The sequence below is a fragment of the Narcine bancroftii genome, chromosome 14 (assembly GCF_036971445.1).
Source record: "Narcine bancroftii isolate sNarBan1 chromosome 14, sNarBan1.hap1, whole genome shotgun sequence".
NCBI classification, from domain to species: Eukaryota; Metazoa; Chordata; class Chondrichthyes; order Torpediniformes; family Narcinidae; genus Narcine; species Narcine bancroftii.
Genome location: NC_091482.1, coordinates 44,751,562 through 44,766,378, shown reverse-complemented (window position 1 = coordinate 44,766,378; position 14,817 = coordinate 44,751,562). Strand labels below are relative to the sequence as shown.

General features: G+C 38.3%; 1 protein-coding gene across 5 annotated transcripts in view; it reads left to right on the top strand.

Moving 5' to 3' along the window:
- Positions 1-14,817, top strand: part of LOC138749625 (zinc finger protein 280C-like) — a 146,014-nt gene that overhangs the window by 105,327 nt on the left and 25,870 nt on the right. For 3 of the 5 annotated variants that reach the window (XM_069911269.1, XM_069911268.1, XM_069911267.1), the window contains 5 exons: positions 97-174; positions 3,433-3,533; positions 4,454-4,600; positions 10,175-10,309; positions 14,169-14,422. In XM_069911269.1, coding sequence (XP_069767370.1) covers positions 97-174; positions 3,433-3,533; positions 4,454-4,600; positions 10,175-10,309; positions 14,169-14,422 — 715 coding nt within the window. The remainder of the gene's footprint in view (positions 1-96; positions 175-3,432; positions 3,534-4,453; positions 4,601-10,174; positions 10,310-14,168; positions 14,423-14,817) is intronic. The other 2 variants (XM_069911271.1, XM_069911270.1) reach the window with 1 other exon arrangement.

Below are 14,817 nucleotides of genomic sequence, written 5' to 3'. Positions count from 1 at the left end.
GGATGAGATAAAAATTGATATCTGTAACTGAAAATGCAAGCAGGCAAAATATATAACAATTAATTCTTCACTTCTACTTTTCCCTTTTATTGTTAGACACTGTCCAGCCGGGCACTGCTGAGTATTTTGTGAACTTTATTGTATACCAACATGATCCCAGAGGAGAAGGAATGCGTATGGACATATTTCATATGGGATTTATTTATGGAAATGATTTATGGCAGATCTGTGGCTAGATCTTAAAAAGTAGATCATACATTTCACATGAAAAGTATTTTTCTAAAATTTCTAAAACAATTTAAACTGCAATATCTTTTTAAAAACTGTCATCTGTTTATTTTATGGAAACTTATAAATTCTTTGTTTTGTAAGAATTAAGAAAAAATTTAAAATAATCATTAATCTTGAATTTCCGATGAGAAATCGTGATGCTCAGTGTTCACTATTTTAATGGAGGAAAGCTGACAATTTCTGAAATATGCACATGTATATTTAAACACAAAAGACCACAAGTTAATGTGGGTATTTTTGCATGTTTGTAATCCTTGGTTGTTAACTATTTTTGATTTTTTAAGAAAAAAAAAAATTTTTTTAATATATGGGGTCTGAGAAGTTATTTAAAAACTTACTAAGCCATTATAATTATTGTTTAATGTTTGCTGCATCAATTTTTATTGAGTATAGAAACTGGGAGGTCATGTTGGAGTGGTATAACGTGATGAAGAGACCACATTTAGAGGATAGTGTTCAGTTTTGATCACCGTGCTACACTGAAGATGATGCATAGCTAGAGATTTCCAAGGATGTTGCCAGGACTCACGGCCCTGAGCTTCGGGAGTGGTTGAAAAGACTATGGCTTAGTCTTGGAGTGCAGGAGGATGAGGGATGATCACATAGAGGTATACAAAATCATGAAAGGAATAGATCGAGTGATGTGGACACAGTGTCCTTTGCCCAGAGTAGAGGAATAGGTAACCAGAGGACATAGATTTAAAGTGAGAGAGGAGAGATTTAACAGGAACCTGAGAGGTAACTGTTTTTACACAGAGGGTGATGGATGTATAAATCAAGCTGCAATACATATGCACAGAAACCATGTACATATATTAAAATAGATACTATTAATAAATAGTAGAGTCAGGGGGAGTTGTCTTAGTAGTTCAAATGTCATTCAGCAGACTCACTGCTCATGGAAAGAAGCTGTTCCTTACCCTGGTGGTTCTTCTCTACTACTTCTGTATCTCTTTCCCGACGGGAGTTGCTGGAAGATGCTGTGTTCAGGGTGGCAGGGATCCGTACAAATTTAGCGAGCCCTCTTCAAACAATGATCCCACTAAACCACACTGATTGGGGGAGGGATACCCCAGTGATCCTCGCTGCCACTTTTATGGTCTTTGGCTTGACCTCTGATCCAATGCTCTACAGCAATTGTGATGTAGTCGGCCAGGATGCTCTCAACAGAGTTCCTGTAGAAAGTTGACAGAATGGTGGCCTCAGCCTTTTCAGGAAGTGCAGTCACTGTTGCTCCTTCCTGACAAGTGAAGAGATGTTATGTGGCTAGGGGACACCACTTCTTAAATGGAAACCAAGGAACTTAGTGTTCTCCATTCTCTCTACTACTGAGCTATTAATGTGTAGTTGAGGGTGGTCGTCCTTGGACCTCCAGAAGTCCACAATTATCTCCTTTGTTTTGTTCACGCTGAGGCTCAGGTGGTTGTTCTCACACCATTTCATGAGATTTTCCACCTCTTCTCTGTAGTGCGACTCAACATAGTTACCGATGAGGCCGACGACTGTTGTGCCATCTCCAAACTTGATGACACCTTTGGAGCTGGATCTGGCAATGGGTCAGTACTGTGAACAGGAGCAGGCTCAGCACACAGCCTTGAGTTTCACCAGTGCTCAGCGTGACAGTGCTTGACATTCTGCTGCTGACCCAGATGGACACTGGTCTTTCCAATAGGAAGTTCAGATTCCAGCCAAGAAGAGGAGTGTTGAGTCCCAGCAAGGACACCTTCACCAGGCATAATTGCCGAGTTGAAGTCAATGAACAGCAGCCTGGCATATGAGGTGTCATTCATTAGGTGGGTCATGACAGAATAGAGTGATAAGGCTACAGCATCATCGGCGGAACGGTTCCATCTGTAGTTGAATTGAAATGGCTCCACTGTCTGTGGGAGGTGTGCTTTGAGGCATTCCATCGCCTGACAGTCGATACATTTCATAATAGTGGATGTCAGTCCCACTGGGCAGTAGTTGTTAAGGCCTGCAAAACCCATGGGGTCAATGGACTGCTGCAGTGATGTGTTGAAGATGTCCGTAAAGACCTCCATTAGTTGGTCTGCACAGTCCTTCAGTGCCCGACCGGGTATGTTGTCTGGTCTTGCTGCCTTGTGTGGATTTACCTTGGATGGAATTCTCACCTTGGCCACGCCTGTTTTCAGGGGGAGATGGGGCTTTCTTTGGCGTCAGCCTATTCTTCATGGCAAACCCTGAATAGAATATGTTCATTGTATCCCGAAGGGAGGTGTCATTGTTGACTCGTCTGTGGTCTGTTATTGTTTTGACATCTTGGCACATGTGCCTCGTGTCACCGGTGTCACACGGCAGACTCTGTGTATACCCACACTTTGCCTTCCGGATTGCACAGGGACTTTTAGTCCTGTCTGATCTTTGTGCCACTTGTCTCCTTTCCTAAAGGCTGCTCCTCGAGCTTTTGAGAAGTGTCCAGACCTCTGCATCCAACCATGGTTTCTGGTTAGCCCTGGTTATGTAGCATTTGATCTCTGTGACATCCTTGATGCATTTGCTAATGTAGTCTGTCTGTCACTGAGCTTGTTGACTCATCAAGAGTACTGATGAGGTAATAGATTATGAATATATTGAAATAATAAGTTATGTAGAATTGTTTGTGAATTAAGAAACTAGATTTTATCAGAAAACATCAAGGAAAAAAACAAAACAGAAATAATATTCAATCTCAACGGTACAAATGGAATGCAAAAATTTAACATGCTAATTGTGGATGGAATCGCTTAACTTTGAAAAAGAACTGATTAATATTCTCAGTATTTTGGGGGAAATATCAAAAATGAAAAGACACAAATATGACAAAAAATAATGATACATCAGTTTATACATTAATGGGAACATCAATGCAAATGATCCACTCTCCCTCTCCTACATCACTTCAAGCACCTTAATTTTATTTATAAAATGCTGAAACCGAATAGAATTTTATAGTTTTCAATCAATACATGACATTGAGAGCATTTGAAAATGACTCTGTTCCACTCATTAAAGAACATAAGCTTTGTTGTTCAAGCTGCCTTATATTCATTTTTTAAATGATTTCAACAAACGTTTTAAGATGTAAAGTATCTGCAGTAACAAATGTTAAGCAGTTATAATATTGTTCCTTTTACTTTTTAGCAATTTGTAAAATTTGTGAGCTTTCTTATGAATCTGAGCAAGTCCTTCTACAGCATATGAAAGACAATCATAAACCAGGGGAAATGCCATATGTTTGTCAGGTAATTTTCTTTTGCTATTGTAAATTGTTTTTTGTTTAAGAGTTTTGTTTAAAATTTCTGAGTTGTGTTTTAATTTAGGGGTGACAGTAACATTCAGTTAACAATAACTTCATTGAATCAAAAGCAAATCGAAAGGCAGAATCTTACTAGATAAGCAGTTAGAAATATTTGACTTTAAATTGTTTTACATAGAACAACTCCAGTGCTTGGTGTTGTGCTCAGCAGATACAAATATCTTAGGAACCCTCTCTTTGGTTGTGGCATTCAGTACAATCTGCCTCCTTTTAATGGATATCTGTCTTCTATCTTTTTCCTTTCTGTTTCTCCCTCCACATCTCTTTTTTTGATTGGTTGAGGTTTTTTTTGCTCTTAATGATTCTGCAATCATACCGTCAATGATTATTGAATCCTCATGTTAAATAATAAATTAGTCAAAAGCCCCCTGCCACTTCTCTAATGCTGAGAAAATCTGTAAATGAGACTGTCCTTTTCAAGCTTTGGGAACTCATCTCTTCATGAATAATCAGGCATTGGGGGCTCCCCCTCTCAAGCTGTCAGGTGTAGCTAGAGGCACCCAAACAGCTTCTTCTGAACTAACAAGGTATGGTGTACCTTCCAATTAATGTTCAATGTGAAAGCACCTTTTTCAGTGAAGATGCTCTTAATATTCCAGTTTTCATATTCTACAGAGGTGAACTGACATTTGGACGTGGACAAATTAGTAGAAATAATCAAAATGTGAGAATGTGTAACCCCCCTCCCCCCCCCCCCCCCAGAACTATGAACAAGGAAGTGCATGTATTAATTTAGTTTTAAAATTAGAGAAAACATTCTAAACAAAGAATGGAAAGGATGAGTGTTGTTGAGTCAAATTGGCCTTCATGTTTTCTTACTCTGCCCTTTATGCACACTTCCCTTAGGTATGCGGCTTCCGGTCGTCAGTGTATTTGGATGTTGATAACCATTTTCGCATTGTTCATGAAAATACCAAGCAGTTGCTCTGCCCGTTTTGTCTTAAAGTCATTAAGAGTGGAAATGCCTACGTCCAGCATTACATGAGGCATCAGGTATAGTATTAATATTGATTTACACTGAAATTTGTTAATGGCTTTTTCCCAGTGATACTGCAGAATGTTAATATTTTCAACATTTCCTAATTCATTCGATCATAATATCATCTCGACATATGGTTTGATGATTACTTGGAGAACTTTAAACAATGAACAGGATAAGTTAAGTAAATTAACTCAATAAAGAAACACCATTTTCATGAGATTTAAAATGCAAGAGAAACTGGTGAATACAGGAGAAGTCTTAAGTGATAAACGTAGGTCAGTAATCAGTTACAACATTATTGTTGCTTTTGACATTTTTTGGTTTATTGAACATTTCAGTTTGTCACTGTCAAGGGAGAAATCTATTTGTAGCTCATAGCTGAACAATTTGAGCAGTGAGCATAACCAGAAACACACTTAAAGACTGCTGTGTTCAGTTATCTACTTACCTTGAATTAATTACACTTATTAAACTCTGTGTCATTGAGAAACAGCTATAAATATTCTCGATCGACACACAAAGTTTCCACAAATCCTGTTTATTTAATTGCTTGACCACCAAACTGCAAATAATAATTAGGCATAAAACAAAACTTTACAATTAAGCTGGACGACTTTATTTTGATCTGCAATCTAATGAGACTGAAATTCAAAGCGCAGTTTCAGTACAAGAGAGGGGATAGACAGCAGGTAATATTAAAAAAAACTGCTGAGAAAAATGGAGGATCAAGTGAGGTCTCTGATAATAAGCCACTTAATACAATCTATTTGAGATAAATAACCATTATGATAATCATTTACAGTAAAACATTTTCTTCAAATTCTGTCCCCTTGGGCACTGGTATAAAGATTATGTATAGAACAATAAAGCACAGGAATAGGTCCTTTGTCTATGTGTCTGAACTCAACATGATGTTTAATCTGAGGCTTTGCTGCTTGCATACAATACATATCCCTCTTTTATTCTCTGTATATTTGTGTCTATCTACAAGCCTTCTCTATATCTGCTTGCACAATTAGGCATGGTACTCCATTCCAGGCACCCTCTGCTCTCAATGTTTTTTTAAAAAGTGCCCCGCACATTTCCTTTAATACCCATCCCCTCATTTTGAAAGAATAACATCTATAATGTGACTTTTTTTTTTACCTTGGAAGAAAGACTCTGAGTTTACCATATCAGTGCCTCTCAATTTCTGACACTCAAGAGAAAACAACCCAAGTTTGTCTAACTTCTTCTTATGACCTTTAATCAAGGCACTATTCTGGTAAATCTCTTCTGTATCTTTTCCATATGCAGTCTAACCTAAGCTTTAACCCACTGCAACATGACTTCCTTTTGGTCACTGTAGGGGAATCAGTAACATAGGTTTAAGGTGAGGGGCGAAAAAGATTTAACAAGAACCTGACGGGGAACTTTTTTACAGGTAAAATGGGCTGCTGCAGAAGATGATTGATGCAGGTACTATTGCAATGTTTACGAACAAATTGGGACAGATATATGGACAGATGGATATGGGGCTTGTGTGGGTGAGACATTGTGGTCAGTGTGGACACATTGGGATGAAGGGCCTGTTTCCATGCTATATGACTCCATTTGACCTCCCAAAAGCAAGACCTCACATTTGTCCAGGATGAAACTCCATATGCCATTTCTCAGCCCATATCTGTAACTGGTCTACATCCTGTTGCATTCTTTGATAGCCCTCTACACTCCACAACTCCACCAATCTTAGTGTCATCTGCAAACTAATGAACCTTCCCACCTACTTTTTCATGTGTCATTTATTGACATTATTTATGTGCACACACAGATTCAGATTTCTGATTTATTGTCAGAACATGCATGACATCACATGACCCTGAGAATCCTTTCTCCTGCAGGCGCAGCAGAATTCCGACTAATTGGTAGTGCAAAAAATGAACTGTATGCAGTGTAAACATGTAAATAAACTGTGCACACAGTACTTACATGTGTACATACTCAAACGTACGTGCACACTCATACATGCGCACGTACTGTGACATGTTATAGTTTATATTATGTCAAGATGTTTTTTGAAAGATAGATTGTGGGATTTTTAGTTCGGTCATAAACAAATACACTTCAGAACAGAATGCAGGAGTTATGCACAAGGTGGTGCCTACAAGTCTGCAAAGACAATAGACTCATGTGCTGGAGATTTTCACAAGATCCATCTAAGGAAACTGTTAAGATATCTCATGAATTAATTTTGGGAGTCAGCAAGCTGTTTTGGTGGAGTGTGCTGTTTTAGGAAGGTCATGCGGTTTTGCAAGCAGAGTGTGTCAAACAGGTTTTTCACTAAGTGTGACATAGAAGGAGAGAGAGAGAGAGAGACTGCTGGTTTTTTGCAGTGGCTTTTGGAAGCTTGTTTGAAACCCCACTTTGAAGACGGGTTGTGAGTTCTGAGTTCAGCCTGGTCAAAACCCTTGTGGTCCATACAAGAGAAGATCGCTGGCTGTATAATGTTTCACCTGAGATAAGGGAAACAGAAAAGGCACTCTGTGGTGACCTGAAAGAAAGAGGTTATCATCTGGAAAACCCTGCTGGGGCGTTTCTTTGGCAAGATACAAGTGGCTGATCAGAAGGAATTAGTTTGTGTGTGTCCAATGAGCAACAAATCTCTCTCTGAAAACCGACAAGAACCTTTCTGAGTGGTAACCATTCACCTTTCAAGAACCAAAGCCTGGTGAAGATTCATAAATGTTAAATTCTGTGCACAATATAAGAATTTCCTGATACTGTTGAACCTGGAGGAGTGACAAATGAGATTGGACTGTGAATCAAAGAACACTTCTGAACTTACACACACACATTACATACACATGTGCTTAAAATTAGAAGGGGGTTAAGTTAACTTAAGTTAACATATTGTTATAAGTTAAAGTTTTATCCTGTTTTCATGTTTAAAGAAAATTAAAAGTAACTTCTGTTTAAGTAACCATCTATCTTGGTGAATTTCTATTGCTGCTGGGTTTTGGGGTCTTCTGGACCCATAACAGTATACACACACCCATGCGAGGGCACATGTATGCACATATATATGTATACATATACATATCCGCGCACACATGCACAGTACAACTCCGAGGATCCGAAATGATCGTAATCAGGCCTATGTCGGATAAAAAATTTCTGAGAACTGAACATTTTTTTTAAAAACGGCAAATCATTTGTATCAACGTTTAAACAGCAACAAGGGAAGGCTTTTTTAAGCATTAAAGTAATGTTTAATTCTCACCAAACCAATGCTGGCTGTGGCCGATTCCTGATAATGTCCCATCTGGTGCTGCTGATCATCGAGACTGACCAACAGCTGCTGCCGATACCGTGGGAGGCTTCCCGGGCTAGTGGAATACTCACTGACAACACTGACAAGTCGGTGGGCTCCTGCCTCTCCAGTCACCAGAGCACCTGACTCCCGAATCTGAACCCTAATGTGCACTTCCTCTGACACCAAGCATGAATTCCCACTTTGTCCTTGAGTGGTCCTGGACTTTACCTTATGATTCCCGTTTCTCCCTAATCCTGCAGGGAAAGGACATTTCAAGGCCCCCTTCAGCCTTCCTCTGCTTGAGCTGTTCCTTACAATCCTTATAATTCCTCCATAGCCCTGCCTGATATTAGCTTACTAAACCTAAACCACGTGGTAGACGTGGTTTCTCATCATCAAGGTACTTTTGCCTTGCCCTTCCTGTCCTTCCTTACAGTTTGTCCAGAATCATTATTAATTGGTCCTTGAATAATTCATAGTTAAAACTCTTGCAAAAAATGGCCTTCCACTGAAGCTCTCTGATTACCCAACCAGGCTCCTTTCCAAATACAATGTATGGCCCCTTGTATAAAGTTAATAGAATTATGTTTTTCCATGAAACTATATTGATGAATATGAATATTTTACTCTGATGAAGTGCTCTGCACTTGTGGATAAATGTTTTCATTTCTACTGGAGTTGAACAAGAACTTCTCCAGATGCTGCAATTGAACTGCATTTATTTTCCACAAAAATGAAAACCTAAGGCTCAGAAAGTAGATCATTCATTAACTTCAAAAGAAGAATTTTAGAAATTGGAAAATACTTCTTGATAAATGCTACATTTCATTTTGATGTCTGTTAACTATAGAAAGATCACCTGAGTAGAATTTAGAGTTCAAAGCTTTGCTACACTTAGAAAAATGAATTCAGAGCATAAAATTGTAATGGTTGAAAATGAAAAGTGCAACAGTACAAAAAGATAATTGACCACAATAGTAAAATAGCAAAAGGTAAAGGTTCCATTATTGTCAAATAATACTACATTCTTAGAATGTAACAAGCTTGAAATTTTTTAACTTAAAGGCAAGAAACATATTTTGTATGAAGTTAGCATTAAAAATTAATTGAATAGATTGCATACCAGACAGTAAAATTTTGGGATTGTGATTTTTAATTGTGTTTGTGATCTACAGATAGAAATAAAATGATCAGATTTTGTTATTTTGAAAATGGTGTTCACAGCAGCGGTAAAGGCCATTGCCATTATCGAAGGCACGGGCTAATTAATATTTAGGATAGATTCTACTCAGAACACAATTGTATTTCTGTACATTCAATTAACAAGGAAAAAGAAGAAATTGTAACCTACTAAAATTGTAGCCTTAACTTCTAACAGGAAACCTATTGAACATTATAACATCTTTGTAGCAACTCAGTTGCATTGTATCACCAAGTAAAAGAATTTAGCTGCAGGAGTTGAGGATCTGGCTCATTAAACCCTCTGATCCATTCACTAACATTGTGGCTGATGTGGCCGCAGATTCAGATCTACTTACCCACATATTCCACATTCCTCTATTATTCAAAAAATATATCCAACTGTTCAGATTGTCTCGTTTAATACAGCAGCCTGTACTGCATCATTGGGCAGAGAATCTGTGAATTCACTATTCAGTGGGGGAAGTTTCTCCTTACCTCCGTCTTAAATGTGCTTCCCCTAGTTCTAATTGAAATCGTGAAGAATTGATCAGTGGAAATCACATCAGCCTATTAGGGCTTGGCAGGGTCGATACTGATGGAATATTTCTCCTCATGTGGGAGAGTCCACATCCATTTAATATGATGATTTTCTCCTCTGAGAAAATCTAATTTTTCTGTAATGCTCTTCTCTAAAGGGTTTTGGGGGCTGAATCATTGAAAACATTCAAGGCCCAAAGATCTATTTGTGATCAATAGGGAGTCACAGGTTATGGGCAGGAAGGTAAAGCTGGGCCAGGATTGGATCAGTGAAGGATGGAGCATGCTCGAGAGGCTACATTGCCTGCTTCTGTTTCTCTCTCATACATTTTGTATGTAAAGTTCCAGCACACATTTGCACTTGCTTATTTTCAACTGGGTGCATTTTAAGAGAAGTTGGTGGAATGATATTTTGTACAAACTTAGAATTTGCGATGCATAAGCAAGCAAATCTTTCGCTCTTCCAAGTATCTTCTATTGCATTCTAGTTATTGTGTGGATTTGATCAGCTATTTTCATCTTATTACAGTATTATCATTTTAAATATAATTTAAAATTTTAATTTCTTGTCCAGAAAAAGGGAGTTTACCGTTGCAGCAAATGTAAACTTCAGTTTCTAACCTGTAAAGAAAAGGTGGATCATAAGACTCAACATCATAGGACATTTCGAAAACCTGCTCAATTAGAAGGCCTACCTCCTGGCACAAAGGTTGGATTATTGGACAGAAACCTTATTTTTCATTCAGTGAATGTTATGGGTGTTTAATACGGGATCATTTCATAGCCTTTTAATTGCTTTCAATATAACATTGTTGGCATTTCTTGAATATGAATTGTTTGTCATTTGTGGCAGTTTGATTGCTGGTGTGCTAAATTATTTGCAATGTACAACAAAAACATGTAATGCCTTACCCCTTTTATTTTGTTTCATTGGGGAAAAATATTTTACATGAGGTAATCATTGCCCCCTCCTGAGGAGAGCTTGGAGAGGAGGTTGAGTTACAGCCTTCTCCTCCAATTCTCACATTCTGTTTCTATTAACATTGGAGCTTACTTTAGTTCCTTTGTCCTTGTCAACATTTAGGTTTTGTGTCTGCAGGCAAACATTTTACTGACCCAGTGTGTCAGTTCATGTCTGATGTGAATGATTGATGCATCATACCACTGGCAGGTTTTATAATCCCATGGACTATTGCATTCATAGTCATTTTCCACAACAGCTTTACATATTCATAAAAATCCTTGCATTGAAATTAAAGTATGTGATTTGTGAAGTTTAGTAAAAATGGAACTGAAGATGTCCTTTAGGTATTTGGAAGTTGCTTTTTATTATTATCTTTATCAACTTCATCAAGCGCATATTTCATTCCAGGTATACATGTACGGAAGTTTCCTCAACAAGGAAAGAGTAGTAAAATTAAAAGTAGAATTGACCACAAGACATCTATTGATCTCATCCAACAGCTGGTCGCAGTGTGACTTAGGAAAGAGCAATGGACCTTTTCAGGCTGACAATAAAAAAAACTGCAGATGCTCGAAGTGTGCCGTTTAAACAGAATTGCTGGAGACATAGAGCAGACAAGGCAGCACGTGGAAAGAAAACATGTCAAGTTGAGACCCTTCGTTAGAACTGAGAAAGAAATAAAAATTGTTCCAAGTTGTAGAGCATGTGGTAGGGATGGACAGGATAAATGGATTTACTGCTGTTGGAATGAGGTCAAGATTGCTGAGGAGAAATCCAGTTGATGAAGTCATCTGGTTGGATTAATAAGGACATTAATTAGAGAGAATTAACACAAACAATGGAACTTAAAATGAGGTGAGCGCAGCTGGAGAGAGAAAGCAAAGGAATGTAACGGCTGCAAAATTAAGGTAAGGCTACACTAATGCAGAGAGAATACTGAACTAATAATGCAGATGGACGGCCAACAGCAGAACTGACAAACAGAGAGAACACCTGAAGGTGTTGAATTTAATATCGTTGGGAAGGAAGCAACTTGACCAGCCAGAAAATAAAGTATTGATCCTCAAACTTCTGCTGAAATTCATTCTAACAGTGCAGGAGGCCCCAAATGGAAAAGACAAAGTGGGACTGGCTTATAGAATAAAGCTTACTGTTGGCCATGTACACTCAACACAGAAGAAGAGAAATAGTTGGTAGAGATCAAAAAGCAGACCAGGAAGATGTGAAAGATAAAGTCCTGTTAGATTTTTGAAAGAAGAGGAGAAAGAAAAATGTATTTGTAGTGGAATTTTTTTAATGATGCCAGAAATTGTAAAGGATGATTCATTTAATACAAAGGTTGGGGTGGATTATGAAATGTGGACCAGAGAGAGGGTGAGAGCAGCTATGTGGGAAATAGTCATGGGCTTTATATGAGTAGGAAATATGAGAGTTTAATGTAATATACATAAAACAACGTACAGGTGCATCAACATTCATTCTTGCTGCAGCCTCACAGGTATGTCAGGTACACTAACAACAATGGTATAAATTAAATTACCACAATATGTGATGGGACAATAGAAGATAGTAAATATAAAAAGATCAATAAAGATTCACAGTTGCAGTTAGTGCAAAATATGTGAGGTTTTAATAATGCAGATTAGGGTGGAGAAGGCACATTTCAGGAAAGTGAAAGACATCACAGAGGCCCCTCTGCAAAAAACTCTCATTGGAACAATGATACAATGGAGTAGAGCAGCTGGGAGAATGAACTGGCTTCCTTACAAGAGGCAGGGAGGAAGGAAGTCTGCTTTCTGGCTGGAAGTATATGCTCTTATTGCAGAAGAAGTCCTTGATGTACAAAGTTGCATGATAGCTCCCTCATGTGCCAGCAGACATTTACTAGTAATCTGAGATGGTCGGAGTCGAGATTTGAATTCTGATTTATATTTATTTTTAGAAATCTGAAAAAGTAGCAAGTATGTTTATATACAATACCAGGAATATTCTGTGGTTATTCATCAATTAGTTGACTCGTACACTTTGGGGGTAGAGGGCAGCTATTTATCTTCAGCCTGAAGTGGTTGAAGTGGCCAAGCATTACAGTTGTATCAGATTGATAGCAGTCCAAGAAGGTGGTCCACCACCACATTCCCTTCAAGTGGCCCACAAGCCTCAAAGATAAGGGATCATATGGCCATTTATATGCCTCAAATTACATTTACTATATCCCCAAAAGATATTTTCAGATCAACACATGCAAAATACTCAGAACACACCAGGCATAGTTTTGCCTTGCTAATTAAAAATAAGCTGATGACTTCATTAGATCCTGCATATTCCCTTTGGGATACCAGCTTGAAAATGTAATTACAGTGCTCTCAGCAAGGGAAGAGGCTCTTCACCTTATCATATCCATTCATTCAGTCCATTTCCCTCCAAACCTTTCCTACCCACATCTTGTGTCTAAATATCTTTCAAACAGTACAATTTTCCCCACTTCCACCTCTTTCTCTGTATGAAGAGGGTGCATCTAGAATCTGTTTTAAATCTTTCTCTCCTCACCTTGTATCTATGCCTTTTAGTTTTAAATTCCCTTATCCTGGGAAAGGGGCCTCTGGCTGTTTATCTATGCCACTCATGATTTTATTATAACTCCCCCACCCCCCCCCCCCCCCCCCACCCCACCTCGGCTTAGTCTCTTTCTTAGGGAGAAAAGTCCCAACCTATCCAGGTTCAACATATAACTCAAACATGCCTGTCCCAGCAACATGCTCATGTCTCTTTTCTGCACCCTTTCTAGATTAATGATATATTCTCTGTAGCTGGGTGATCAAATCTGTGCACAATACTCCAAATGCAGTCTCACTAAGACCTTGTACACTTATAACATAATGTCTCTGTATGGTGAAGGCAAGCGTGCTAAACATGTTCACCACTCTGTCCACCTGTGTTGCCACTTTAATGCAACTAGTATTTGTATCCTCAAGAACCTTTGTTCTACAACACTCATCTGTTTTACAATAGACCTCATTCACTATTTAAGTCCTGCTTTGTTTTAACCTGCCAAAGTACAATACCTTAGACTTATCCAAGTTAAGTTCCATCTGCTGTTACTTGGCCAACTCTCCCCATTCATCTAGATTTGTTGTGACCTGAGGTAACATTCACTATCCACAATGCTACTATTTTTATGTCATTCACAAACTTACTAACCATGCTGACTACATTGTTGTCTAAGGTAACAAACAACTTTGGACCCAGCACATCATTGGTCACAAGTCTCCAATTGGAGTAACTATCCTTTACTACCACCAGTTCACCAACTTAACCTGGACTCCATGCTATCTGACCTTCCAGACCGGCCTCTAGATCCCATGTGATCTCACCTTTCAGACCTTCCTACCATGTGTCAAAGGCCTTGCTAAATTTAAATTGGATTTCAACTTTGATTCATTTGTGTGGATATGCCAAAATAATTGTCTTTGCAATAAATTGAGTATTTTCTATGAAAGAAAATCCTGTATGTGTTTTTGGTAGTTTGGGTAGCAGTATCATTTATTGGTCTCCTAATGGAGCTGGATCCAGTTTCTGTTGACTGACAACCTATTTAATCCGACAGGTTACAATTCGAGCTTCCATGTCGGCATATCCAGTTGGATCATCTTCCATGCCTTCGGTTAATTCTTCAACTAGCTCTACACTCCAGTACTCATCATCAGTAACAGTAAACACTAAATTATGCTCATCAGCTATAAACCAAGTTACTACCCAAGGGAGTTCTCAACCAGCACCATACTTTAAAGAGGAAAAGAAGAAAAATACAGCTAACAAAAAAATAACCAAACCTTTTAATATTGACATTCAGTTTTTCAGGTAAATCATCTTGGCTTATTTTTACATCATCTTGGTTCCATCGTGTATTTTAAGAACCTTGAGGCCTCAGTAATAATTGTATACTTGATGTTGTGGTCAACCAGCATTTTTCCCTTTACTTTTTTACTTAAGTGTTTTCACGGAACCTTTGTATTTTTTTTCATGACATAACTCTTTATTTCTTCAAAATAATTTCAGTGTGGGCAGTTGTGGCAGCTAAGTTTTGGACATGGTTAAAATACCTGTACTGCAAACAAGAGTGCCTAGTTTATCGATTTTGAAAGGTGTTGATTGAGGGGCACATTATGACCAATCAACTCACACGCTTGAAAGAGTTCAACAGCAATGTTTAGCATGTGTCCAAAACATCTGACAAGGAAAACTTTGAATATAAC